This window comes from Choristoneura fumiferana, chromosome 3 (genome assembly GCF_025370935.1).
Source record: "Choristoneura fumiferana chromosome 3, NRCan_CFum_1, whole genome shotgun sequence".
Taxonomy (NCBI): Eukaryota; Metazoa; Arthropoda; class Insecta; order Lepidoptera; family Tortricidae; genus Choristoneura; species Choristoneura fumiferana.
The window spans coordinates 10,136,783-10,164,233 of record NC_133474.1 but is presented as its reverse complement, the minus strand read 5'-3'; the positions used below and the strand labels follow the sequence as shown (position 1 = coordinate 10,164,233).

The 27,451-nt window shown below is 36.4% G+C and overlaps 3 protein-coding genes across 6 annotated transcripts; 2 read left to right on the top strand and 1 right to left on the bottom strand.

The window, feature by feature from the left end:
- Window positions 1-1,599: 1,599 nt before the first annotated feature.
- LOC141426543 (uncharacterized) lies at window positions 1,600-10,944 on the top strand. The gene is made up of 8 exons (XM_074085540.1): window positions 1,600-1,973; window positions 2,152-2,225; window positions 2,305-2,525; window positions 4,919-5,182; window positions 6,536-6,712; window positions 8,068-8,233; window positions 8,547-8,655; window positions 10,638-10,944. Exons 1-8 carry the CDS (start codon window positions 1,966-1,968, stop codon window positions 10,849-10,851), a joined length of 1,233 nt encoding a protein of 410 aa, XP_073941641.1. The 5' UTR covers window positions 1,600-1,965; the 3' UTR covers window positions 10,852-10,944.
- A 2,968-nt stretch (window positions 10,945-13,912) lies between these two features.
- mTTF (mitochondrial transcription termination factor) lies at window positions 13,913-17,709 on the top strand. 4 transcript variants are annotated; one of them, XM_074085512.1, is made up of 6 exons: window positions 13,913-14,302; window positions 14,387-14,568; window positions 15,078-15,174; window positions 16,205-16,358; window positions 16,701-16,851; window positions 17,467-17,709. In XM_074085512.1, the coding sequence occupies exons 2-6, from the start codon at window positions 14,425-14,427 to the stop codon at window positions 17,701-17,703; spliced, it is 783 nt and encodes a 260-aa protein (XP_073941613.1). In that variant the 5' UTR covers window positions 13,913-14,302; window positions 14,387-14,424; the 3' UTR covers window positions 17,704-17,709. The 4 variants fall into 4 exon arrangements, with proteins under 4 accessions (XP_073941613.1, XP_073941612.1, XP_073941614.1 ...); XM_074085511.1 differs by having other exon boundaries at window positions 13,913-14,309; XM_074085513.1 differs by having other exon boundaries at window positions 13,941-13,959.
- A 1,124-nt stretch (window positions 17,710-18,833) lies between these two features.
- Window positions 18,834-20,794, bottom strand: LOC141426531 (dnaJ homolog subfamily A member 2-like). Its single transcript, XM_074085510.1, has 2 exons — window positions 20,655-20,794; window positions 18,834-20,522 (listed from the first exon to the last, which is right to left on the bottom strand). Exons 1-2 carry the CDS (start codon window positions 20,721-20,723, stop codon window positions 19,371-19,373), a joined length of 1,221 nt encoding a protein of 406 aa, XP_073941611.1. The 5' UTR covers window positions 20,724-20,794; the 3' UTR covers window positions 18,834-19,370.
- Window positions 20,795-27,451: the final 6,657 nt, after the last annotated feature.

Genomic DNA, 27,451 nt, shown 5'->3' with positions numbered 1-27,451 from the left:
ACTTCATTCCTTTTTAATCCAGAAAGGTTTTATACAGTCGAAACATGATTTCTGTTTATACGTTTTGGAAGGTGTATTTTTGTTAGTTTACGTTGATGATATTATTCTAATGTCAAAAAGTACAATAAACTTGAATAAGTCACATGATTTTCTAAAAACTGAATTCAATGTTAAGGACCTTGGAGAGGTGAGTACTTACCTGGGACTGGACATTGTGAGAACGCCAGAATCAATTTCAATTTCTCAAGAATCAGCAATAAATAGATTGCTTGATAAATTCAATATGACAGATTGCAAAGGAGCGGAGACGCCGATGGAAGTAAATTTCACAACAGATGACAATGAACCCATTACCTTCGATAAACCATATCGTGAGCTTATAGGTAGTCTTCTATACTTAGCTACTTCAAGTAGACCTGATATTTGCTTCGCAGTATCTTTCTTAAGTAGATTTTTGGATGAGCCCACTCTATCACTGTGGAAAGCAGCTAAGTGTATTTTGCGGTATTTAAAAGAAACGAAGTCAAAATCTCTCGTATATAAACGGGATAGCAGGTGTAACTTAGTTGCATATACCGATGCTGACTGGGCAGGTGACAAAAAAGACAGGAAAAGCGTGAGTGGCTCTGCTGTTTTCTTTGGAAATAACTTGTTGGCCTGGTTTTGTAAGAAACAAAACGTAGTCGCCTTATCAACAGCCGAAGCCGAATATGTAGCTGCGGCTCTAGCATGTACAGAATTAATTTCTTTAAAGGGTTTGTTGCAAGATTTTAACAGTCCTTCAAGTTCAATGTTACTTGTTGATAATCAAAGTGCGATTAAGTTAATGGAGTCAAATGAAAATAGTAAGAGGTCTAAGCATATTGATATAAAATATCATTTCATCAAGGATTTAATTAATAAACGTGATATAATTGTAAAATATGTAAGCACGAATGAAAATACAGCAGATATTTTGACAAAGGCTTTAGGAAAACTGAAGCACAACTATTTTGTACAAAAACTAGGCTTTAATTGACTGGCTTCTTTGTTATGTAGCTACCTGTATAGATCAGGTTGCGATAATGAGTTAAAATTCTTATTATCTAAACTTTAATGAGTAGAGCACTTGAACTTGAGGGTGGATAGGGTTTGTTAAATGAAAATTTGTTAAATGAAAATTAATGTTTTTTGTACCTACCTATCCCTTCCTTATTTGGCTTTCTTTCAATGTTTAACCTTTGCTTTAGTATAGGCATCAATATACCTTTTATTGTTTAATATTTTAGAACAATTCTTATTCTGTGGTGAATTAGAATTGAGGGGGGATGATGAGGTTTATACTTTTAAGTTATTGTCGATGGTTTGTAACCTTGGTTACATTGTTTGTTGATTGTCTTGAGTTGTCAGATTTGTGTTTGTTAAAAATATAATATGTGTTGTGTGAACAAGAAATATTGGTTTTAATATGAACATTTAGGAATATGGAGACTTCCACTAGTTAATAGTTTAAATAGATTTCAACACTTCCAACAACAACAGACTTTTATTGGGTGTATAAGTTTGAATTCAATTTTCTCATAATCACCTTTTCTGGCTTTTGAGTTTCAAAATTTTTTTTTAATATCTATTAAACCTACATGCATGTTTCATACATGGTTCGATAACTAAATATATGTAGATTATGGGGATATCAATAACTCAATACCGAGAACAAGTTACCTTTACCCAGATAACGCCACATTTTTAATATAATGCAACTTCTCCAAAAATAGGCACTAATACCTCGTAGAAAAATCGATAGTTCACTCGATAAATGGTGCATCTCTAAAACTTTCAAACTCGAAACGTCACAGAACTCATGACAGGTGAAAAATATTATTAGTTGTTTGTTGTGATTGGGAATACTCGCATCAATTGCATTTTTTTATCACTTTTTTTCAATGCGTTGTAACAACAAACACTGTTTGGCTTTTGTCTAACATCATGGGACGGTGAGACAGTTTTAATTATTATATTTATTTTTACTTGTTAAAAAAATATCGTATCAAACTATCTGAATAAATTTTTATTAATATCTCTGCTAGCTAGTGACACACCAACAGCAAGAAGTCCTTTCTTTCACCCTCCTAATTGAGACAATTCCAATAATAATTTAATCATATTTTTCAGACACAAGGAATGGAGGAAAATAGCAAAACGGGAAAGAAGAAGACGAATTAGACGACAAGAAGCTATACTACGAGGTAAATGTATAAAACTTGTGTGACTTATGTGAGTTTTAGAAATACTTAATTTATATTAATTTTCTTTCTATTTCTCCAGATAATTTATTGAGCTCATCAATCAATGAGTATCCCAATTGGTTAAAAGAACAAGAGGAGTTGGAAGCATTTGAAAGGGAACAAATTGAAGCTATGAATAGAGCAGAAAATGAAAAATGGATTGCTGCAGAAAAACTATCTTTGCAACGTTGGCAAGAGTTGCAACAGAGAAAAGAAAAAATACAAATGAAGCGTTTAGAGCAGGAGGCTAAGCTAAAAATGGTAAATGTAAATTTCACTAACCTGCATTTTAACCCATTGTGTGACCAAAAAAATTCTGTAAATCTTGAGTAATTATTTAGCAGGGCCGGATTTAGAGGTCTGGAGGCCTTGGGGCAATAAAGGACTGGAGGCAGTGGAGTGAATAGTTGTTTACTAGTGTTTATTCTTCGGAAATTGAAAAACAAAATCTGAAGTCTATTAAGGGGGCCCCTCTTTTTTGGAGGCCCTGGGACCGTAGCCCCGGTTGCCCGCCCTTAAATCCCGCCCTGGTAATTAATTAAGTGTCACCACACGGCGGCCACACCATACAAAATATGCGTTCTTGAATCTACATAGGCACGCCGATGTCTGTACACGCATCAATGTGTGCATAAGATACACAGGGCTGACTATCGCCACAGCTATCGCAAAACCCTAATAAGTGCTACCAATGAAATTTAAAGGTACTTATAAGGTATGGCTTAGATAGTGCAAATAAATGTAATTGTTAATCTTATCTATTTATTTAAACCTACTTAAAATGTGTTACAATAGATATACTACAAACTTAAACGAATTATTTGGTAGGTAGTTATTTCATGTATTAATCGCGATAATTTAAAAAATCATTATTTATTTAGAAAAAGGAAGTTGGTAAGGTACCGTTACCATTTCGCAAAATAATTGCTCCCGAACTTAGTGCCATGCGGCCGACATACATCGTGTTGCGCACCCGACTGCTTTCCTGCAGTTTTCCTGCAATCTGCACTTGAGGGGTGGGGTAACTCGAACCGGAGCGGGTGGAGCGTGGCCATTCTGTATGTTAGTACTATTATATATTATGTGGTGTCACTGCCAAGGCTTGGACAAATGTGTGTCATTTTGAAACATACCCCTGTTCCATACAATAGAGACTTCCTTATATTGGAATAAAAATATTATTTATTTATTATGCCATAATTTATATGTAACAAATATTCAGTGACAAATCAATGACACCGGAATGGTTATAGGAAAAATCACTTTTGTGTATAAAAAAGAATGACTAAAATTGTTTCCAAATTTTCAGTTGTATGTGCATAACATACTGAATTTAGGACCCATTTATAAGTTGAAAAAGTTTTTTCACAGTTTACGAAAGTCATTGGAACATACTTAATCGTTGACATTTGTATAGATACATTCTTACAATATGCTTGTGGCTCATCATTAGTTTTCTTCTGCAATTCTTTTACAGTAACATAATCGGGATATCTAATATAAATTGCTTGAAATTTACATATTAGTCTAGTAGCTAGATCTAAGAATTCCAGGTATATTTTGTAAAACATTATGTATGTTGTCTACTATTTTAAGTGATTCATTTATCTGTAACCTAGGGCTTTGTAGTTCAGGATTTTTTTGCAAGATAATTTGTAAATATCTGTATATATTATGTAGGTACAGATTTTTTTTTATTTTGAATTTTAATTATATTCTTAATCTTTCGTATTGCGGTGATCCATTCATCCATCCCAGCTTATATACGTCCCACTGCTGGGCACAGGCCTCCTCTCAGAACAAGAGGGCGGTGATAAATTGCTGTTAGGGCTGTGATTGCGGTGCTAAAAATCATTAAATATAGATACAAATAATTGATTGTCCAATGGTCCGATGACATTGAGGAGACAGCAGGACCAGTCTGAAAGAGAGAGACAGATAGTCGATCTGGATGGAGAAAGGTTGGAGAGGCGTATCCCCAACGGTGGGCGAAAGCGCGCTGAAGAAGAAGAATTGATTGTCTGTCGAGATATGTCACTGACAATTGTCACATTGGTGAAATAGGGGCTTGAGTGATGATATTGGTATAAGAGTAGTAATTTATTGATAAATCGGTTAAACTACGTGTACATACTAGATATCTTGTGTAAACATGTTAATTAATAAATAATAATATAAAATCTAGTACAGTAACATCATGAGGAAGTCTCCATTGTGCGGAACAGGGTTAAGTTTTCAAAATGACGGGCGTTTTACCGAGCCTTGGTCACTACGATGTGCGGGGCATCTGATAAGTTAAACCCCACTGTGTTCGAAAAAATTGTTCATTAATTGCTTATTCATGCTCATCTGTCCACCGTTTCGTGTCCCCACCATACACATAACATAGATGACAAATTAACCTATCCTCTCCCAGAGGCACAAATTTGTGCCCAAATTCCTTTGATCCTGTTATCATGGGAGATGACAGATTAAGTGGAAAATAAAATAGGTTGTCATACAATACACATGTTTTCTTTACCATTTTGCTTGATCTTATACATAATTGTGTGGTGGTATGAAACCTTGTGTACTTGTCTAACTCGCGGTAGGCCAATTTTTTGTTTATTATTTCTTTATCTTATGTGATTGTTAATAAAAAAAAAATATTTCAGGAGAGAGAATTCGAGCAAAAGTTAAAGGAAGAGGAAGAAAAAAGGCTAAAGGAAATTGAAGAAGAGAATAAATGTAAACATCAAGCTTTTATGGAAAAATTGGAACAGTTTCTTTCTGGAGATTCTAATGAACCTCCCCCTGAATTACTTGTTTCAAGTGAAACCAAACCCAATCATGAACTGTGCCCATTCTTTTATAAAACTGGGTGCTGCCGGTTTGGCAATCAATGCTCAAGGAATCATCAGTTCCCTGGGATTAGTAAAGTAAGTACTCCTGCTTTTCCCTGAGAACTCTGCTGCTATTGCCCTCCTGAATGCTTCCAAAATCATTCTTGTCCATGTTTTGAGATCCTCTGAATATTTTAATTTTATTTCATTTTAAGTAGGTACCTGAGCGACCGAGCTTAGCTCGGGCTAGAACTCGATATCTAACAAGCGTTTTCCCAGAGATAAGACCAAGCTACTCATAGATCGATTTTTCATCCCCAAAAACCCCTACATACCATATTGCATCGAAATTGTTGGAGCCGTTTCCGAGATCCCTGATATATATTTATTATATTATATACTAGCGGACCCGGCAGACCTTGTCCTGCCCGAAAAAACACTGCATTAAAATTATGATAACATACCAACAACAGATCCAATTAATTTAAATATGTTCTTTAATTTGAGGGGATAAGTACTATACCGTATTTAACCGTATCGACGGGATGAACATTACTTAAATGTTTGACAGTTACAAAACCCATGAACATTTTGTATGGGAAAATGTTTTTTTCCTTTATTTTATTTTTTCGTAAATTTTCCAATGCTTTTAATACTAATTATCCTATTCCTGACGTAGACAAATCCAAAAACACGAAAATCATTTTATCATCATTTTTTTTTCTGTTTTTTCTGTGCATCTATATTTCAGTTTGTATTTTCAATTTCGGATTTACGGGATGACCGTAAAAGTAAAAATTTGGAATTGAAATAAAAAATACAAAAAGATTCCAAAAAACCAATCTTAATTTGATTGCTTAGAAACGATATCTCTTGTCCGGGTGAGCGGTTAGTTCCAAAGGAATGCCGAAAAAGTTTGAGGGCTTACGGCATAGATGTCGCTAGCGTCGCTGCTTAAGTGACTAAGTAAGAAACACAAGCTGAGATATAAAGGTGCATAGGGAAATTCGTGTCGGTACCGTTGACCATCAGTGGTGTAGCGGTATAGCACGCGGTACGGATTACCGAGGACCTGGGTTCGATTCCCAGTGATGGTCTTATTTTTCTGTTTTTTCTGTGCATCTATATTTCAGTTTGTATTTTCAATTTCGGTTTTACGGGATGACCGTAAAAGTAAAAATTTGGAATTGAAATAAAAAATACAAAAAGATTCCAAAAAACCAATCTTAATAAAAATTGGTTATACGAGTAAATGGTGTAACTAACGCGACTTTGTTTTATATATATAGATACAAGAAGGTGATAGATAGATAGATAGATTAGATTTAATCATATGATTTTATTTTTTTTAATCATGGACACAAAATAACAATTTATATTTTTATTTTAATCTTACATTGTTTGTCACTTACTTTTGCTGTATGTCTGACTCATTGCTTTTTTTCCCAGGTGATTTTAGCTGTTAATTTTTTTACTCATTTTGGTATTAACAATGCAATAGACAATGAATATGATACAGATGCAATGCTAGAATATGAATACAGTGAAACTTATAAGGATTTCAAGGATTTTTTCTATGATGTGTTACCTGAATTTGAAAAGTTTGGACAAGTAATACAATTCAAAGTAAGTATTGAGTTGGAATGCTGATAAAACATCATGTATCCTTTGCAATGCAATTAAACAAATTGAATAAACACACTTTATGTGGATTCTAAACATGAAGGTAAAAGTAAGTCTAAGTACTACTTAAATCTGACGAGAGATCCTCAAACCTGGGACCTCAAGTTTTGTAGTCAGGTTCACCAATGGGGCCAATATAATGTATGAAGAATATGAATATTCATTCTCGAGTCTTGGATGTTTAATAGGTATACTCCATTTATTTTAACATTTGAAACTTAACGGTAAAATTTGCTCACGTTTTTAAATGAAACAACGAAACTATTTAAAATTGTGTTAACTTCTGTAATAAAAACATAATAAATACTGCTAATAAATGTACTTACATGCAGGCATTTTTAATCCATTTGTGCTCGAAATACCGAGAAACGTGTGTTACAATTTGACCGTTTTTAATTCAAACCTTAAATTAAACCGAGTATTGGTAAAGGTATATCGAATGCCCATGTACTAATAATAGTTTTAATGCATGCATTGATATATCGGGTGCTCATTAAAGGTAATCATGGTAATCCCGTAATAAAAATATTTATTGTAATTACTTATGTTAGGTAATGTTATAAAATAAAGGTGAAAGTTTGAGTGCGTAGGTATGTGCGTTACTTTTTAGGGTTCCGTACCCAAAGGGTGCCAACGGGACCCGACACTTGAAATTTTCACCGATTATGTATAACCCCCCCTAGAACTCTTGACTTATAAACTGTAAATTTACATTGTAAAGGTAATCATAGCCTATATCTCGTCGGAAATAGGTCTAAAATATAAATAATATAATAATGACATTTACAAACTGACATCTAATTCTGAAAAAGGGCATTAGAGTTCAGGGATTAATTCGATAATACTCATAAAATAACTTCAGAGCAACTTCATTGATTGCGACATACTTTCGTCCTGTGACTTGCTGTAAGAAACTGAAGGTTTGTTATTATTTTTGATTTATTCAGTACCAATTTATAAAATTTAGCGAATTTTCTTAACGCTAACGTGCCCTGGCTTCACATGAAAAAAACAGGTGTGTAAAAATAAAGAAAGCTATAATCAGGCACTTCACATTTTTCACCTCCCATTCCCTGAAACTAGGTACACCCGCGTGAAGCCGGGACGCATCGCTAGTTGTATACCTAATATACTTAATGTAAACTTTCCCTGAAAAAATAGTATCCAACTGGTGATCAAAACCGTATTCAAATACATACATGTCGAGGGATTCACGGCGGGACGCGACTTTGTTCTATACCTACCATTTAAATATTAGGAATACTAAAGTAATTATACTAATAGGTATCTCATAACAGGTCTGCAACAATTATGAGAAGCATCTTCGTGGGAATACATACATAGAATTTGCCAAGCTGCGGTGTGCTGTGGCGGCGTATCGTGCTTTGCACACGCGTTGGTTTGGCGGCAAACAACTTTCTCTGCAGTTTTGTCAAATAAGCTCGTGGAAAAACGCAATTTGTGGTAACTAAGTTAAAAATATTTTCATAAGATAGCACACCACTCACTTTGTATTTTTAACTCCCGAAGCAAAAAAATGGGTGTTATAATTTGGATTCCAATGTTTGTCTGTCTGTGGAATCGTAGCTCTCAAACGGATGGACCGATTTTATTGCATTTTTTTTTATGTGAAAGCAAGTTTCCTTGCTGATTCTGAAATGTTCCTGAATCTTAAAACTAATAATCGCATTCGACAAACAGAGTGGTTCAACGTCTATTTGTGTTAGCCCAGGTTCCATTTTTCGTTTCGCAATTTTATGTGTAATATCATTCCCAGGTCTGCAGTCAACTCGTCGCTGTCCAAAAGGTCGCGCATGTAATTTTCTACACGTGTTTAGAAATCCCAACAATGTGTTTCCGCTCCACCGAGTCCAAGAATCTGAAAGGTATTATCAATTTTTTCCACATTTGTATTTGGGCCGTTCACCACTTCGATACTATCCAAATTTCATTAATTTTAACATGTGGAATAAAATTAATAAATTACTGAAATTTTGCGGTACGACAGAAGATGTCCAACAATTATTAGAGGAATTTGTTAGGAATCGTGCTGCGTGAGAGGCATTGGTTGCAGCAGCCAACCTGAGCAAGTATGACACGGGAATGTTGTGGGTATTTTAGCTCAGCCGGCCTAGGACATGGCGTTCATGCTTTTCAGGTTGGCTGATGTGACAAGAAGTTAGTTATCGTCAATTGTGAGATGTACATTTTTTTTCTTGTTATTTAATGTTTTGCCCTATGGGCTAATGTGACAAATTTGTATGTTGCCCGTTTCAAAAAAAAAAGTTGATAGTATTGAAGTGATGAAGCGGCCCAAATACATATAAACCTAACCCTGCTTTCAAGGACATTAACACGTGTTCAGCTATTCTAATGCTACATTTAAACCCCTGCCGAGGCTTGCCAAGCGTCTACAAGTTCCAAGCCTATGCAAACGCTTGAATGTCATTTACACGCTTGGAAGCGCGTCAGTGTATTCCGGATAGGCACGCATGGCAAACGTGGATCTCTAAGTTGCTTCCGCTCTTGTGTTGAGCTTGACATTTTTTTATTTAAAGAAAAAGGATTAAATTTCTTCGTTAGTCCAATAGCATTCATAATGGTCACTAAAATTTATTTAATATGTACATCCGTACAGCGTGATCTCCTGAGCGACACTAAACACGAGCCAACGTGTAAACACGTCGCAAGCGCTTGCCGCAAGTTCCTTTGATCTGTGTTGAAAAACCGACACCGGCCCGGATCGGCGGCAAGCGCTGGCAAGCTCACGCAAGCCTATCCAAACGGGCCGTTTACACGCTTCTTGTCCTGGTGAGAGCTTGCCGAAGCTTGGCAAGCGTGTAAATGTAGCATAAGCAATATGTCATGACTGTATCGTCGATGAAGTCGCAGGGAAGCTTACAGTTCCAACTTACAGACTGGGTAAAACCAAAACGTTATTCCTGGGAAATTGCATACGTCTTCACAATAAAATTCCAAAAAATATAACTGATCAAACAGATACAAAATTTAAAACTATTGTCAAGAATACATTCATATCTAAGCTTAGTATCTAAGGCGTATTAAAAAATTAATGATTACATAATGGACAGGGATATTTGGAAATGAATCCGATCCGCATAGGCGACCACTTACTTCAAATAGCTAATCTACTGTGTTAAAAAATGTAGTTGTGCTAAATACTTGTAAATCTTTAAACAACGTTACTGTAAATCTGTTTATAAAAATATATGTATATGCCTCGTTGAGTTTCTTGCCGGATACTTCTCAACAGAGGTTTTTCCGAACCGGTGGTAGATTTTTTGACATTCATAAGTGCGTGTAACAAAGCCTAAATTAAAAAAAATATATATATTGACTTTGACTTTGTATGTAAATTTGTAAATCTCTTAGCCTGCAAAGCTTGAAATTCAGTAAACAAAATCTCAGTGTTTTCATGAAAACTGTGGATCCTAAAACAAAACGCACTTTCTAATTTAAACAGAGCACATATGTTCCATGTTGTATGTTGTGCTAGCTTGTTGTTTGTTGTGTTGTGCTTTCATATTAGGGGCTGTTTCACCACCCATTGATTTTGATTAATTTAATTTGACGGATAAATGTGTTGCCGTCTCCGTCTATTCGAACAAAACAAACAGAGATGACATCACATTTATCCGTCAAATAAATTTAATTAATGAATGGTGAAACAGGGGATAAGTGTAGTAAATTTATTAAAATCAAATTTTCAAGCTTTTCTCGAAAGCACAATTTCGCGATTACTACGTTCTTTGTTACGAGGGCAGAATTGATACCTACGCTTGATACTACAATTCGTATTACTTACAAAAAGTACACACAGATGATAATTTTTATTTCCGTTTTTTAGAAGGCAAAGAACACCGCCCTCTCGGTCTTGGCGATGGTCTGAATCACCCGAAGTCGAGATTCCAAGAAGGAAACGGTCTCGCTCGCGGTCCCGGGAGAGAAGGCATCGCGAGGCAAGACGACGAGACGAGCACCGGCGTAAAAACATGAAGCATCGGCGACGCCGCTCGAGATCACGAAAACGCAGCGTGGAATCTGATTCCGGAAACAAATAGTTATAAGTGTAGTACCAGGCAGTCAAGCAAGAAGCATTAGGTACTTTATACCAAATAAAATGTTTAAAAACCCGGAAACATGGTTTGTTTTTTACCATTTAATTTGAAGAGCTTAGTTCTGTCATTTGTACTAGATAGCTGTATGTTACAAAAACATTTAGGCCTAATTCCCCTCCCCCCTCCTCACTCCTCCCTTCAGCCCCCCTTTTAGACCGGCATCGCACCCTCAGTCCTTATAATGCTGTAGATGTCCGCGGGTGGCGGTGATCACTTACCATCAGGTGACCCTCGTCCATGCTCGTTTGCCAGCTATTGGACGGATGCCATCTATTTGGCATACTTTTTAATGTCCGAAACTGATTATGCATAACAGGTTTCGCATAATTTATTTACGACGAATCCTAAACTTGCCGAAATTTAGTTCGGCATAATTCTATACAAGCCGAATAATGGCGTACCCGAATTTATTTTAGCATAATATCAACATGGCCGAATTTTATTCTGCATAATCTTTATTATTAGCATATATGTAATTTATCCGAACTTTGGTAGGCCGAAATCCTGTCTGAAAATAAATTACCTAATTACTATTGATGACTAGAAAAATAGGTTATTATAATAGGTTAGAATTGTATTTGTAACGGAACGAACAGCCACTAGTAAAAGAGGCTCGGGCATAAAGAAGTGGCCCCCCGCAAGGGGACTCGGGGGGGCAGAGCCCCCGCATGTAAAAAACAAACAATCCTACGAAGATTTTTAAAAAAAAAATATTTTGTACTTGGATAGGCGAAACAGTAAAGGGGGGGGCGAAGCCGCATTAAAGAAAACCCAGGTAACGTGATTGCTCAAATGCGCTAGAAGCTCCGTCGACTTCGCCTCAAGAGTCGTTAAATAAGTCGTTAAAAGTTACATTAAGTATGCGAACGTAACTTTCTGCGTAACTCATTTATGCGTAAGTAATTTTCTGCCTAAATAATATTCGGAATTCACAAATTATGCGTAAGAGAATTTCGCGTAAACTGTTATGCGAAAACAGTTTCGGACACGCTCGAAATAGGGTTCCGTAGCCATTACGAAAAAATTGAGTAAAGTTTTTCTACGGATTTCGTATTTTATACGGAATCTTCCAAGTTTAGGTATATTTTATACCATAGGCTGCTATTTACTCTTAAACTACAAATAATTCTCAAGCAAACTTAGCCGTTATAGTTTTCCTTGAAAGTTTGATATACTTACTACCATCCTGATTTATTTTATAATTTCCACCCACCGGTTTAGATTTTAGAGGGGGGGGGACGCCCGATTTTCATGAAAATTTGCACTTTAGTTGAATATTTCGCAAACTAATCACTAAATCGAAAAATCGTCTTAGCAAACCCCTATGGTTTTGAAATACCTATCCAACGATGCCCCACACTATGGGGTTGGATGAGAAAAAAAAATCACTTTATACGCGATAGCCCTCATTCACACCAATGATGGCTATCGCGTATGAATTCGCCACTAGAGGCGCTAGTGTAGCGTGAGGTCTCCGAAATGTCAAATCTAATAGTCTTTGGGTGAGCTACGCGGGTTTATTTATAATTAGAATAAATTTTTGAATATTTTGCAATATCTGAAATTAATTATAGCAAATTTGCGTTCCGTGGCAATGAATGTCTGTGTCTTGAGACAGTTTTGTCTTTCGGAAACCTTTGTCCTCCCTTTTTTCCGAACAAAACGGGGACTACACTGTGGGTGCTCGATATTTTTATGGCACGGTTTTAAGGTGTATTAAATATGATTTTAATCTAAACTTTGTTTTCACGCCCGTAATAACAGACTTTGAAAGCCATACTTAAAAACCTTACGCTACAGTGCGCCATTAGACGACCAGATGGCCTAGTGGTTAGAGAACCTGACTACGAAGCTTGAGGTCCCGGGTTCGATTCCCGTGTCGGGGCAGATATTTGTATGAAAAATATGAATGTTTGTTCTCGGGTCTTGGGTGTTTACTATGTATTTAAGTATGTATCTATCTATATAATTATATTTATCCGTTGCTTAGTACCCATAACACAAGCTTTGCTAAGCATACTTTGGGACTAGGTCAATTGGTGTGAATTGTCCAGTGATATTTATTTATTTATTTATCTAGTGAGACACAAAACGATAGCCCTCATTGACCTATGTAGTCCCAAAGGACAGTGTAAGAAAATGCTCTCGTATTTAATAGTGTAAGTGTCAGAGGAACCGGGGACCGCACGACTCGAACTTCGAGTTTCGTAGTAGCCCTGCAGGCCCTATACCACGAAGTGCAAAACTCGAACTTCGTATGTTGCCGTCCCGCTGGCGCTTATGTCATTTAATACGCGAGTGAAAGATGATGCGATACGAACTTCGATTTGCGAGTTTCATAGTAGCCCCTCAGATCATAGGACTAGATAGGAACTTGCCGTTAGTTAGTGCCTGTCAAAGAGTATTTAATACCTTGGTGTCGCTCAGGAGTTCACGCCGCACGGACGCACAGATTTGAAATATAAATATATTTTAAGCCTGTCTACGGACGTACATATTAAATAAATTATAGTGTCCATTATGAGTGCTAGGACTAACAAATAAATTTTATCCTTTTTCTATAAATAAAAATATGTCAAGCTCGGCACAAGAGCCGGAGCAATTTCGAGATCCACGTCTGCCTCTGCCATGCTTGCCTTGCCTGTCCGGAATACACTGACTGAGACTGACGCCCTTGCAAGTGTGTAAATGGCATTCAAGTGTTTGTAGAGGCTTGGCAATCCTCGGCAAGTGCGCTAGCCTATGTAAGTCAAGTAACGTGTTTTTTTTTTCAATGCCTGGCAGTGAATGGGCCGATGGATGGATGGAACTGCAGGGCTACTACGAAACTCGAAGTTAGTGTCGTGCGGTCCCTCTGACACATACTATTTAATACGAGAGCGAGAGGGACGATACGATACGAACTTCGATTTTCGAGTTTCATAGTAGCCCTACTAACGAACGAAATACGTTTCCGATCCGAACGCATCTTCAGTTTTTAAAAACTGTCAATGAAATGTCATTCATTTAATTTCATTTGGCAAATGTCAAGTCGTCAAATAAAAAAAAAATGTGATTGCTGGTCTTATTTTTTTAGTTTTAATTAAACAATTTTAATTTATAAGCACATTTACAATATTTTTAACCAGATTGTGAACTGTTAACAACTTTTAAGAAGTATCTTTTCTTCTGCCTGTCTTGTCACCTAAAGAAAATGAGAAAATCTGTGCTTTCATATATTAAACTTTTCAAGCAAGCAAATGTTACCTATAGTAAACTTCGAATGTATTGGCAACCACTAGATACTTGTGCGAATAGTTTAAATAATAATTTATTTATTGATTCGGTCAGAGTTCGGTTTTACAATATAACACATAAGGCAGATGTAAAATCAAAATTTAACAACAGTGGTGAAGTAATAAGTAAAGAAGAATTCAATTTGACTTGGCTTTTACTCGAAAATACCGACTGTTGTACTAAGGTTTAATTTTTATTACAGAATATTTGGAAGAATCAAGAGAAAAGTTAATTTCACAAATGAATTTTGCTAATGTTGAAGATGCTAGACCATTCTATAAATTATCCACTAAAACTCTAGTGCATATTTATCAGACTACAAAAAATGATAACCAGAATGGCCACTGTAGAAATAGGGTCTATTATATTGCAGAACGGATAGAGGTTGGTGTATTTCTTAAAAGGAATAAATAGCACACCTTGAGAATCAAACCGTCACTAGAAAACAAATTGTCCCCTCAGAAATTATACTTTAACGCATAGTTTAATTATGCGAGCTGACATTTCATTTAGTGATGGTTTGATTCTCAAGGTGCAATAGGATTTTAACTATATTTATAATTTACTTTTGGCAAATGTCTCCCCTCACTCTGTCTTTGGTTCCTGATGCCTTGCTTTAATTATTATTAAACTGCTTTCTTTTTGCTATAGTCCATAGAAATTTTCTTAGAGCATTATTAATATTAACAGACTCCCTGTCGCTTTTTAAAAGTGCATTTATATTGTTGTATGTCCAATGTCTACTTATATTATGGAAAGTTATATCTGAATTTGATGTTGCTTGATCCATAATCAGATCAGGAATAGATCAGAACCATAATAATGTGTTTAAGAAGGCAACCTGTTAATGTATTAAAGTAAAAACACCTGCTTATTTTTAAATTTTCTTTCAGTGTTCACCTGCTGTACTTAGCGAACTCCTAACAAAGAGAACTTTTGTCTACAGTTTATCATTTGAATGGCTTAAAAACTCTCTAAACGCATTACTAGGTATGTTTATAATTTTAATTTATATGTCCAGACTTTCCATTTATATGCAATTATGTATAACAACCAGTGATCGGGGATTTGGGTGCCACTTGGGGTGAATATGCCACGGGATTGCAGGATAAAGGACAGTATTTTTGTCATATTATTAGATTTCATATTGACTATCAATAAATTGATATTATGAGTCTCTGTTTTGAATTAATGTTAATTCTATTTTTTTTTGTTTCATATATATTATATTTATTATCAAATACTTCTAAATCACTATAATATACTTGCTATAAAACATGTGATAAATGTTCTTTATTATCATACAAAAATACAAAACCAGATTATAATACAGACCAACTTAAAATCTTACCAACCTACAAAAACGGGCATTGCTTGCGAATATTACCTAGGCATTTTTAAACTCCGTGTTTGAGTTATTATAAAATGCTGATTAACTAGTCAAATATGTACCTATTACTTAAAGAAAAAATAACCATATAAAACTTAACTATAAACTAAATACCTAACTTAAAACTTAACTTTTATACACACAAAGACAAAGACAAAGATGTGCCGACATGACTGTTAAAATGAAAGTACGATTTTTTTATGTTACACCTAAATAATTAAATAATTACATTTTCGTACAGCTTTATTTTTTTTGTAGAATCTCTCTTATTTTATCATAACCAACACTGATTATTTAATGTGTGTTGTCGTTTATTTTATAAACAATTATGTTTAACCTAACCTGTTGGTATTAAGTACCATTTATTTTTCGAACAGTGATTGGCATCGCGGGATAAACGGCGTATCCGTATAACTCTTTCTACTTGACACCCTGCAGTATAGCATCCAAATCCCCGATCACTGATAACAACTACACATAGAACAAACTACAAACTATTACGTTTCACAATGCAACCTTACCATAAGGTAACGGGTGAGTAAAGTAATTTTTTGTAGTTTATTGATATGGACAGTGTAGTAACACCTGATTCAGTAAATTAATTATACATTCCTTGTAAACATTTTCTAGAGATGGGTGTATCCACAGACCGTATTTTAAGAGATCTCTGGGTGCTTAAATATAAGCATGAAACTATTCGTAATAGGCTTCAGAGTGTAAGAGACATGGGAATTGAAACTTTATATCCTTGGATGGTACGCTGTAAAAAAGATATATTGAACAGGTAATATTTTAACTATTTTAAGAATTTGTTTATCACACACCCTCGGGAACAAGTCACTTTTTTGGAATGCAAGGTATCCTATTATTTATTATGGTCTTATTTGATGTATGCAATATTGTATGGCAATTGGTTCAGTTACCAGTTAAGCGTGAAAGTAAAACAAACAAACCAACTTGCTTTCACATTTATAATATTAGTCCTAAGGATTAGAAGCAAATTGCTGCACAAAATATTGAAAGTAGAACATCTACACAAATATCGATTAAGTATGTACATTACAATTAAGTATGAGCTATGAGTGTGAAAATATGAGTTATTATGAATTTCACTGTTTCCTTGCAGATACATTGCTATCTCACAAGAAACAAAGAATATTCTTGGTGATAATAAATCTTCAAAGCTTTATCTGGCTGATCGCTTGAATACCACTCCTGAAGCTGTTGAAGATATATGTGCCAGAATACCAGCGCTCAAGACCATCAGAGTCACAAAGGTGTGCAATTGTTTTAAGTATTATATAATTAATGATATAGAGATACCTGCTTGGAGTACAGTACATCTTTTGTGGGCTCTTTTTTTAATAAATAATGTAAGCCGTTGGTGGCCTAGTGGTTTGACCTATTGCCTCTCAAGCAGAGGGTTGTGTGTTCAAACCCCCGTTCGCACCTCTGAGTTTTTCGAAATTTATGTGCGGAATAACATTTGAAATTTGCCACAAGCTTTGGGTGAAGGAAAACATCGCGAGGAAACCTGCAGAACCTGCAAAGCAATTCAATGGTGCGTGTGAAGGTCCCAATCCGCACTGGGCCCGCGTGGGAACTATGGCCCAAGCCCTCTTGTTCTGAGAGGAGGCCTGTGCCCAGCAGTGGGACGTATATAGGCTGGGATGTTGATGATGATGTTAACACTTTAACTGTCCATGTTTTACATGTAATGCACCGTCAAGCTAGCTCTCCACGTTCTACGTGACGTCAGAAATGGATGATTCCGTACAAATTTTGTGCATTACCTGTAATGCATGGACGTATCGACCCATGACAGTGGCGACAGCGAAGGACAGTTATAGTGTTAAAAAGTTAAAATTAATAGTGTATTATTTCCTGTTTAGGTCAAACGTTTCGTGGATTTTCTGATAGATGAAGGCTTTCTACCAGAAGACATCGCAAACAAGCCCAGAGTTTTAGCAGCATCCCCGAATACAGTTAAACTTCGACTTGAAAAGTTACGTAAAATTGGCCTGCAAGAAATTAATTTAAATGTACTTTGTAAGAGTAGAAAAGATTTTAAAAAGTATTGTGAATCAGTAGAAGCTTTGTACATAGAAGAAAAAAATAAATTGTTATGAAATACACTAGAACCTTTCTTTTCGTTACTTAGAGGGCAATTTCTTGAATCAAATTCTGATAATATAATGGTGTTCCTTCTCAGCACATTTTTGTTCGAAAAAGCTGTACTAGGACCAGATCTCGTCTTTCTTGACACAATATATAGGTATATATCTTGAAGTTGTAATTACTTTTTTTTTATTTTAACCCAGTTTTCTCACAATTACACTATTTCTGGCGAAACAAAACAACGTGATATTAGCCAAGACCACCCTTTCCCCCACGAGAGATCGGATGAGGGTTGGCTCGACCAAACCTCCACGGACTCAAACTATCTGGTAGGTACTACCGAATTTTATCTACCTAATCGGTTCAGCAGTTTAGAACAAATAGATTTACAAACTTTCGCATTTTTAATATTAGCGAGATGTTAGTTCTTTGGTCAAATTGATAACCTCCTTTTTTGAAGTAGGTTAAAAATGAACACGTGAGTGACTGAGTTACTATCATTGCAGTAGCTTACCACACCATTGTACCCACTTGTTGGGCAACTTTTGTTGGCTTCGTTGTAAACGAATCAAAATCAGCATCAGCAATGCACGTAAGAAAAAAAAATACCAACAAACGACGGCACACGGCGCCACCGTCTATACTAAAGACAATGTATGCTAGTCTTACGTATACATGTATGTATGAATAATAACTTTTTTTATTTCTTATTAATGATAAAGTACTTTCGAAGAACCTATTTCAAACTTGTAGTTAGTAAAATAGGTTTGGGGAATAAGGTACATATACAACGTACATAGGCAGATGTTGATGGGTGGAAAACGTGTTATTTTTTCTGTCTGCCTATTATTTTTTCTGTCAGGCATAACATCCACCTTTGGAGAGAGATTTCTCTTGTGATAGTGTGGTGGTAAACAAGCGTGTTTTAAATTTAGTTTTGAAAATATGTTATAGCATTAACGCATTTTAAGTATGCTAGCTACCGCATTCATTTGGATTATTTGACAAGGTCACGGTCAGGAGTCAGGGGTTCCATTGGGCAAAACCCCTTTTACATGCTATTTCCGAGCAGTTCGGTTTTTAAGTAAGCAAATAAAAAAATGTAAAATAAATTTGGGAGAGATAATAAATAAAAATCATGTTTGTTATAATTTATGATGATTATTTGCCTCAGCCATACAAAAAATATCCCTGGAATGAATAGCTTTAAGGAAAACTCACAGGCATTTACCAATACATATCTAGAGGTATAAACAAGTCGAAAATTATAAATACAATTGTTTGGTCACTGATAAAATGAAAATGTACACACCTATTTTATGAACATGAATTTAAGGCTATTTTGCATAATCATTGCCTTGTGATAAAGCAATAAATGATTTCATTGTGACTCGCTAACTATTTAATTTACAATTGCAATCTAGTCACATGTAACTGCACTCATAAAACAAGTAAGGTCTAGCATTCTTTAACTATTGAAGAGAATGTTTACAAATATTAAACTACCTATCGATGCATGAAAGGAAATCAAGACAAGTGTCCAAATATTTACTTATAAAGGAATACAAAAATATGTAGTTCCCATGTAAAAACTTTCTCTTGTCCCATTTTTGCCTGTCATGTTTCACTATGAAATAAACCATTTGAGGTCAGAATAAAATCCATGAGGATAATTGAACTACTGATGGGCACATTGTACTCCAGGCCCTGCATGCATGTGCTCTTCATCATCGCTGGCATAAGCTTCCTCGCGGCCACTACGCCTGCGGTCACTTGATGTGTACTCCATCAGGTTCACCTCCTCCACATCTTCTCCTGTAGGCATCACAAATGCTGGACGCGGAGGCAATATACTTTCTATCTGTTTCAACTGCTCTTCAGTAGCAAAGTGGTTTTCAGGGAAAACCACATCAAATTTCACATACAGGTTTCCCTTTTCAAACGGGTTCTTAAACTGTGGCATGCCTTCACCCTGAATTCCCTTGAGATCACCAGGTTTAATTACCTCTCCTGTAAAGTGTCTTATAAGTAAATCACGACCATCTAGGTGTTTAACAATAAACTCAAAACCACACAGGGCCTCAGTCAAAGTGATTTCATGTTTGATCACAAGGTCATCACCAGTTCTCTGGAACACATCATGGTGCTTCTGCTGAAGCACAATTATCACATCACCAGGCTGGGTATCAGGCTGCTGGTCACCTTCACCTCTAAAGAATATTTTTTGATTTTCTCGCATACCCTTTTCCACATGCACTTCCAAAATCTTGGTCTCGTTTAGGACTTTCTTACCTTTACATTTAGGGCACTTATCTTTCTCATTAATTGTTTCCCCTTGTCCTTGGCATGTAGGGCAACGTGTTTGAAATTGACGAGTCATGTTGGGCCCTATCTGTTGATAAGACACTTTGATACCCTGTCCATGGCAGTCCTTGCATGATGCAACTGCTCCTGGCTTCCCACCAATGCCTTTACAAGGTCCACAGATCACATTTTTACTCAATTGAAGCTTAGTAGTTTTTCCATTGTACATGTCTTCTAGAGAAACCTTCAATGGATGAATGGTGTCCTCTCCGCGAGCGCGACCGCGACCCCTGCTGCCGCCCCCGCCCATGCCGAATATATCTCCAAAGAAGTGACCAAGAATATCATCAGGAGGAAAGCCACCTCCTTGCCCACCTTCTTGCAAACCTTTAAGTCCATACTTATCGTAAGTTTGTCTTTTCTTCGGGTCCGACAATACTTCATAGGCATAGCTGATTTCTTTGAACTTATCCCCTGCGGCAGGATTCTTGTCGGGATGAAACTCCTTCGCCAACTTGTGGTAGCTCTGTAAAATGAAGTAAGCATGACAGGTCTGAACAATGGATGTAATGTGCTTCACCTCGACCGGAGGAAAAAGCATGTGCGTGGTAATTAAATTTTACTATGGAGACATCTGAAAATAGTAATTTATTCTTACCCTCTTTATATCAGAATCGCTGGCATTCCTATTAACACCCAAAATCTCGTATAACTTATTATCAGCCATTTTTTCACAAATTTTGTAACAAGGGAAGGGCCTACAGACTAACTTAGAGTAAGGAAGGATTTTTTTCTGTCTCCATAGATAACTTAAGATTGTCTATGAATTTTATATGGTTTTCTAAAATTTAAGGTTGCCACATTTTACTAAATAATTTTATTTATCTTAATGTTGGTGAGCCTGACGATAAAATAGTAATGTACTAAATAATTTGAATATAGAAAAATAGGAATTGGAAAGTTGGGAATATTTTGTTAAATACCCTATGTTAAAAGGTCATTGAAACTATGTAGTAACAAAAATTATCAAAATAAGTTACGCGTGGTGATTGTTAGTTGTGATGCGGGACGCGGTAAAAAGTAGTTCCAAGTCCCTACACTCCACATTGGCGCTAGTTATTTAAGAAATTATTTAATAAAAAATTATATCATGTATTCTAAAATCTTTGAGTATTTATCTAGCCTAAAATAATTGCTGCTCAGTAATTGCTGTGAGAACACGTCGATAGGAAGTGAATTTTCGTGATCTGTTAAAATTCATTATTGAGTGATTTTGCTGTGATTTTCGTTGTAAAGATTTGTCGTCCTTTGAAATTATCTTGCAACTGTAGTGCTTCCTGTTTACCCCTTTTTCGGACACAGCAGTAGGGCTACTACGAAACACGAAATTCGTGTCATGCGGTCCACACCTAGGGGCTGTTTCACCATCCATTGATTAGTGTTAACCGAGGGTTAAATGTGATGCCGTCTCTATTTGTTTTGTTCGAATAGACGGAGACCGGAGACGGCATCACATTTAACTGTCAGTAAACACTAATTAATGGATGGTGAAACAGCCCCTTCCTGCCCCTTATACTATTTAATACGAGAGCGAGAGGGACCGCACGACACGAACTTCGAGTTTCGAGTTTCGTAGTAGCCCTGCAGCAACGAGAGAGTTTAGCAAGATTCACAGACTACTCAGAGAAGAGAAGTGCAGCAGGGCTACTACGAAACTCGAAACTCGAAGTTCGTGTCGTGCGGTCCCTATACTACCTATTTAATCCGAGTTTTTATATTATACCTAGTGCCATCCACGAAGACGCGTGATTTTTTTCAAATTAGCCATTAATAACATTGTAATAAGACCCACGGCACGCGTCATCGTGAATGACTACCTATATAGGGCATTTTCAGAAAAAGCTTAAAAAAGTGTACCCTTTCCTTTTTTTAAATTTTCGAAAAAATATGATTTTTCAGAACCAAAACCAGAATCGATCAGAAGCCGTATTGTCTAACGTTTCTGGCGCACGCGATCGCAATCTAATGACAGATTTCGCATACAAAATAGTACATTGTTGTAGAGGCTATAGATGAACGAGTTAGTTTGAAGGCCGATCACTGCGAGGAAATAAAAAATATTTATCACAAAACAAACAAATAACAATAACAATGAGTGCGTTTACGGGTAGTAAGAAGTTACTCTATGACTACGTTGCTCGGATCTCAAAGTAGATAATTTTTCTGAGTGGACTATGAACATTACGTCAAGGTTCAATTTTGTTGACATATTGATTTTAGATACGAGATTTTTTCAAAGTAGTGACGATATATTGATACGACCTGTTTTCGTAACGTGTTACATTGTTGTCGCGTTTTGCGAGCCATAAATGAGTCAGCACTTAAATGTATACATATATATTTATTTATTTATTTATATAGGCTGTTTTGGATACTGAATTGGTTATCTATGGCCACATTTTCGAGCAGTGTCGTGAACATGCTATAGGTCTATGTGAAAATGTCATTTGATCGCGCCTCAGGTTTGAAAAAATGCATTGACATAATATATCAATGAAAAAATTACAGTTTTGTGGGTTTTTTTTCATATATTCGGTATTCTCATAATATTTGTATGAAAAAATGAAATAGGTACATATTATGTTACACGTACTTTGAAAACGCGCTATAACGCCATCTTTTGTCGAGTCGAGTAGGTAGATAAATTATCTGGGAATGCTATTAGTTTCAATATTTTATTTGTTCCCTTTTTGGATTCCGTACAGCATCTACAAAGAACCCTATAGTTTCTATAGTTTTCTTAATGCTAGAAAGCAGCAATTTTCTATGGATATAGTTACATGTTGACGGGTACGTGTAGGTAGGTACAGGCTGCGAGCGCCGCCTGATTGCCTTGCCTACCCTCCAGATCCATATAGTGTAGGTAGGGTATCGTTAGATAGTAAGTACCTAGATCTTTAAAAATATTGTAATTGTTGCTAATACTGTTCTTATATAGGATCCGTTTGCATTATACGTATAATAAGTAAGGCTTTAGAGTGCTCATTTTTGTTAGTCAAAGTGTCCTGCTGTGTCCCTCTATACAAGTTACACAAGTTAATAATGGCCTCTAAATATCCATAAGTTCTCTTAATCAAGTTCTGGACAAGATTAAAGTATGAATGATATTGTAACGGATAACTCACGTCTTAAATAGAGTTTAGATCGACATGTTTCGGGCTATTTCGTAGCCCTTCTTCACAGAAGAACGCGACTCGGCGGCTGCCGCAACATGCGCACTACGCGCCACCGCTCTGCTCGCGCGACTGCCCGACGAAACTAGCACCGGCGCACGACTAGTAACGACTACCCGCATTTTTATCGTTATTTTTATTTGCACTGTCTAATGTAGAGTAGCACACAACACTAACAACATCGCTCCGTAAAGACACGTTCACACCAATCGGTGACGCAGCACGAGTATTTAATACTGTTTTCCAACTCGGGGGTAGCGTACCGACCAACCGCAATCCCGGTTAAAATTCGGATGACGACTAATCTCAATGGCTTTCCTCACTTTCCGCGGAATGAAAAACTTTTCTCTCGCAAGTACAGACACCTTATCAAATCTGATAGGTATAATGCGTCGAATCCGAGTCTATTGAGCGCTCGGCCACACCACAGCAGATCCCCTGTCGTCCTGTTTCCTCATTGCTGCGTATGTGCTCCGATACCTGTAGTACTATTATATATTCTGTGCCTGTGTAGAAACGTAACGCCCAGTCTCACCGATATAGCTTTTGCCTTACGACACGAACACGGAATCATGTAAGTATACCCGGGCTTCCGGTATATTTACAGTTCATAGGGATAACGGCACAGATAACGGATAAAATTAGGCACTTGCTACGCCGAAGACATAGCATCAGGTCGATTTTCCGTCCTCATATGCAGCGTAGACAGTTGGTGCGATCGCCGAAGGATAAGGAGCCCCTGAGTGGTCCCGGGGTATACATGATTCCGGTGTTCGTGTGGCAATAGCTATATCGGCTATAGTGACAATTAAAATGACGATAAAAATGCGGGTAGTTGTGCGCCGGTGTTAGTTTCGTCTGGCAGTCGCGCGAGCAGAGCGGTGGCGCGTAGTGCGCGTGTTGCGGCAGCCGCCGAGTCGCGTGCTCGCAAATATATCGCGTGCTCCTGTGAAGAAGGGCTACGCAATAGCCCGAAACATGTCGAGCTAAATTCGATTTAAGACGTGAGTTATCCGTTACAGTATCATTTAATATAAGTGCGTCTCACGGTAGTTTAAAAAAAGAGTAAAATATGATTAGGTATTAATTCTTACCTACACACATGTACTTTTATTTATTTATTTAAATAATATTACGAAACTTTTTCACTCAAATGTCTGTGGCCGTTACAGTTAGTTACATAATACTCTAGTGAGGCTAAGTGTATGGAATGGGCCGTGCTCCTCGTACGCCCGTCACGGATCCGATGGCTGGCAGTAAGTTAGTACTTAGGTGGGCGTACGTACCTATTCAAAAACATTTGCTTGGTCGTTATGTATGTCGCATTAGCGCCCGGTTTCGTATAGTGAATATTTATGACTGTACCTTTAAGGCATGGTGCTGTGAAAGTATGGTTCCGAGAGTAACACATCTCAACTGTTGAAAAGTTCTAGACCACTACATCCACGTCTTGTTTTCTTCTTTTTAGTATTTTTAACGCAGTCGGGTTTTGATTTTTTAAATTTATTGTTTCATTTCATACTTTTTTGATATTTCTGTGAAACGGTAAATAAAAACACATGACTTGAATATATTTTTGTAATCTGTTTTAAAATCCCTTCATTTTGATACCCTACTCGATATTAGGTTTAAATAAAAAAAATTTTTTTTTAAGATACAATTTGACGCCAAGAATCCGTCATTTTATTTTTTATGAATTTCATGTACAATCTAGTGCGATGCGAAGATAATCAACACGGCCGAAGTTACTAAAATATGTATACACGACTTTATGCACTTAACATTAAGGTCGTATAGTTACCTACATATTTTTGTAACTTTGGCCGTGTCGATGTCTTTGCACTTGACTATGTACCCAGTGTCACTTGCGTCATTAAGACGAATCCAATGACGTATCATTTATCAAAGTCGATTCAGCCGTTGAGTAGTTACGAGAGGACATAGGAATAGACATACAGTATACATAGGGGTCAAATATATAACCCTCCTTCTTCACAGTCGGGTAATAAATGGAGTATAAGTAAAAAATAACACCCCTCTCTTAAGCAAAATGTACGCGGCGTGGAGTTGTTCTAATGTTCTAATGTTTTTTTTTTCATGTTTTTTCACCGATTACTTAGTCAATTGAGGACCGATTTTCAAAATTCTTTTTTTATTCGAAAGAGTATTCTTCTGAGGTGGTCCCATTGTCACCAAGTCAAGATCTGATGATGGGATCCTAGGGAAATCGAGGGCAAACCTCAAATTTTATAAGCACACCTATAGCGATTTTGGCATTTTTAGCATTAAGATAAGCAACATTCAGTAAGTATCATTTGGTAACCTGGACCTGACGAAGAAGACCGTAGATGACCAATGGAACTCTTCAAAGCTAAGTAATGCTCGCTAGTCTATAAACGATCATAATTAATATACCTAGATAAGCGACTAAGAAGAAGCTTTATGTTAATGATTCTTTCGAACTGATATGATGCTGAAGTCAGAAGGTAGGCAACGGAACTCTGAAAACAACGTAACTATTGTCGTTCCAATCGTTTATTACCTTTGACAGCTAGAGTACTAATTAAAATAGTGATGCCCTGATGCGTTCCTGATTTGATTTCTTTTAACAATCGATTTTATTCATGAAAAAGTTTTAATCGATTTAACACATTCATATTTTATTTTTGCTCAACATTTTGCATTGTTTTATAAACATTCACAGGTGTTTAAGTTACTTTATCTTACATATTAAAATAAACCATTTATGTTAAGTTATAATATGTTTATCACTTCCGACGGTAATTTAGTAATTTTGACAATTATGAAGCGGCAAAACTGGACGCGGCAGCGACGCCAGTTTGTTGTCACTCACAACGAGACGCCCGTGGTAGGTATAATTACAAATAGTATTAGGTACAGTGCCTATTTTACTTGTTTTAACTTTTTAATCCCTAAAGGCATATTAATGTATTTATTATTTTTAAATGATTTTGATATAAAATATAATCTCAATAATTTTAAATGTTTGTTTTATTTATAAAATCGATTTACTTCAAAACGGTTTTTATAGTCTATGGTCATTCATTACGAATGGGAATTCACTAAGTGGGCTGTACCCGTCCATGAAGTACGGTATTCGTAGTACATTGTATGTACCGAAAATTATTGTAAAACTTCACGTGCGTGATCTGTCAAAAGTTAAATAAACGATTGGAATGAGGGCTGTCGCGTATGAATTCGCCACTAGAGGCGCTAGTGTAGCGTGCGGTCTCAGAAATGTCACATCTTATAGTTTTTGGGTGAGCTACGCGGGTTTATTTATAATAAGAATAATTTTGTGAATATTTTGCAATATCTGAAATTAATTATGGCAAATATGCGTTCCGGGGCAATGAATGTCTGTGTTTTGAGACAGTTTTGTCTTTCGGAAACCTTTTTTCTCCCTTTTTTCCGATCAAAACGGGGACTTTGCAACACTGTGGCATGCTCGATATTTTTATGGTACGGTTTTATGGTGTATTAAATATGATTTTAATCTAAACTTTGTTTTTACGCCCGTAATAACAGACTTTGAAAGCCATACTTAAAAACCTTTTAGTTTTATCATTCTCTTATTTTAGAAGTTACAGGGGGGGGGGGCACACATTTTACCACTTTGGAAGTGTCTCTCGCGCAAACTATTCAGTTTAGAAAAAAATAAATGATAGGTATTAGAAACCTGCTCAATACCGTTTTTGAAGACCTATCTATAGATAGGTACCACACAACACGTATGGGTTTGATGAAAAAAAAATGAGTTTCAGTTCTAAGTATGGGGAACCCCCAAATTGTTTTTTTTTCTATTTTTGTGTGAAAATCTTAAAGCGGTTCACAGAATATATCTAGTTACCAAGTTTCAACAGTACTTATAGTTCTTATAGTTTCGGAAAAAAGTGGCTGTGACATACGGCCGGACAGACAGACAGACAGACATGACGAATCCGTAAGGGTTCCGTTTTTTGCCATTTGGCTACGGAACCCTAAAAATGGAACCGACTTCAAAACCCTTGAAAATATTTTTCTAGGTACCTATACCTACTAGGTCGAAGTCGGTGACTTAGCACGACCTAGCAGGAGGGATTGAAAGCCTTATAGTAGGTAGTAGGTGAGGTAGACAGGGGCGGTCTTAATGAACAAGCATAAAAGCATAAAAGCATATTAACACATTTGTATTAAAATTTATTATTATTATTATAAATTA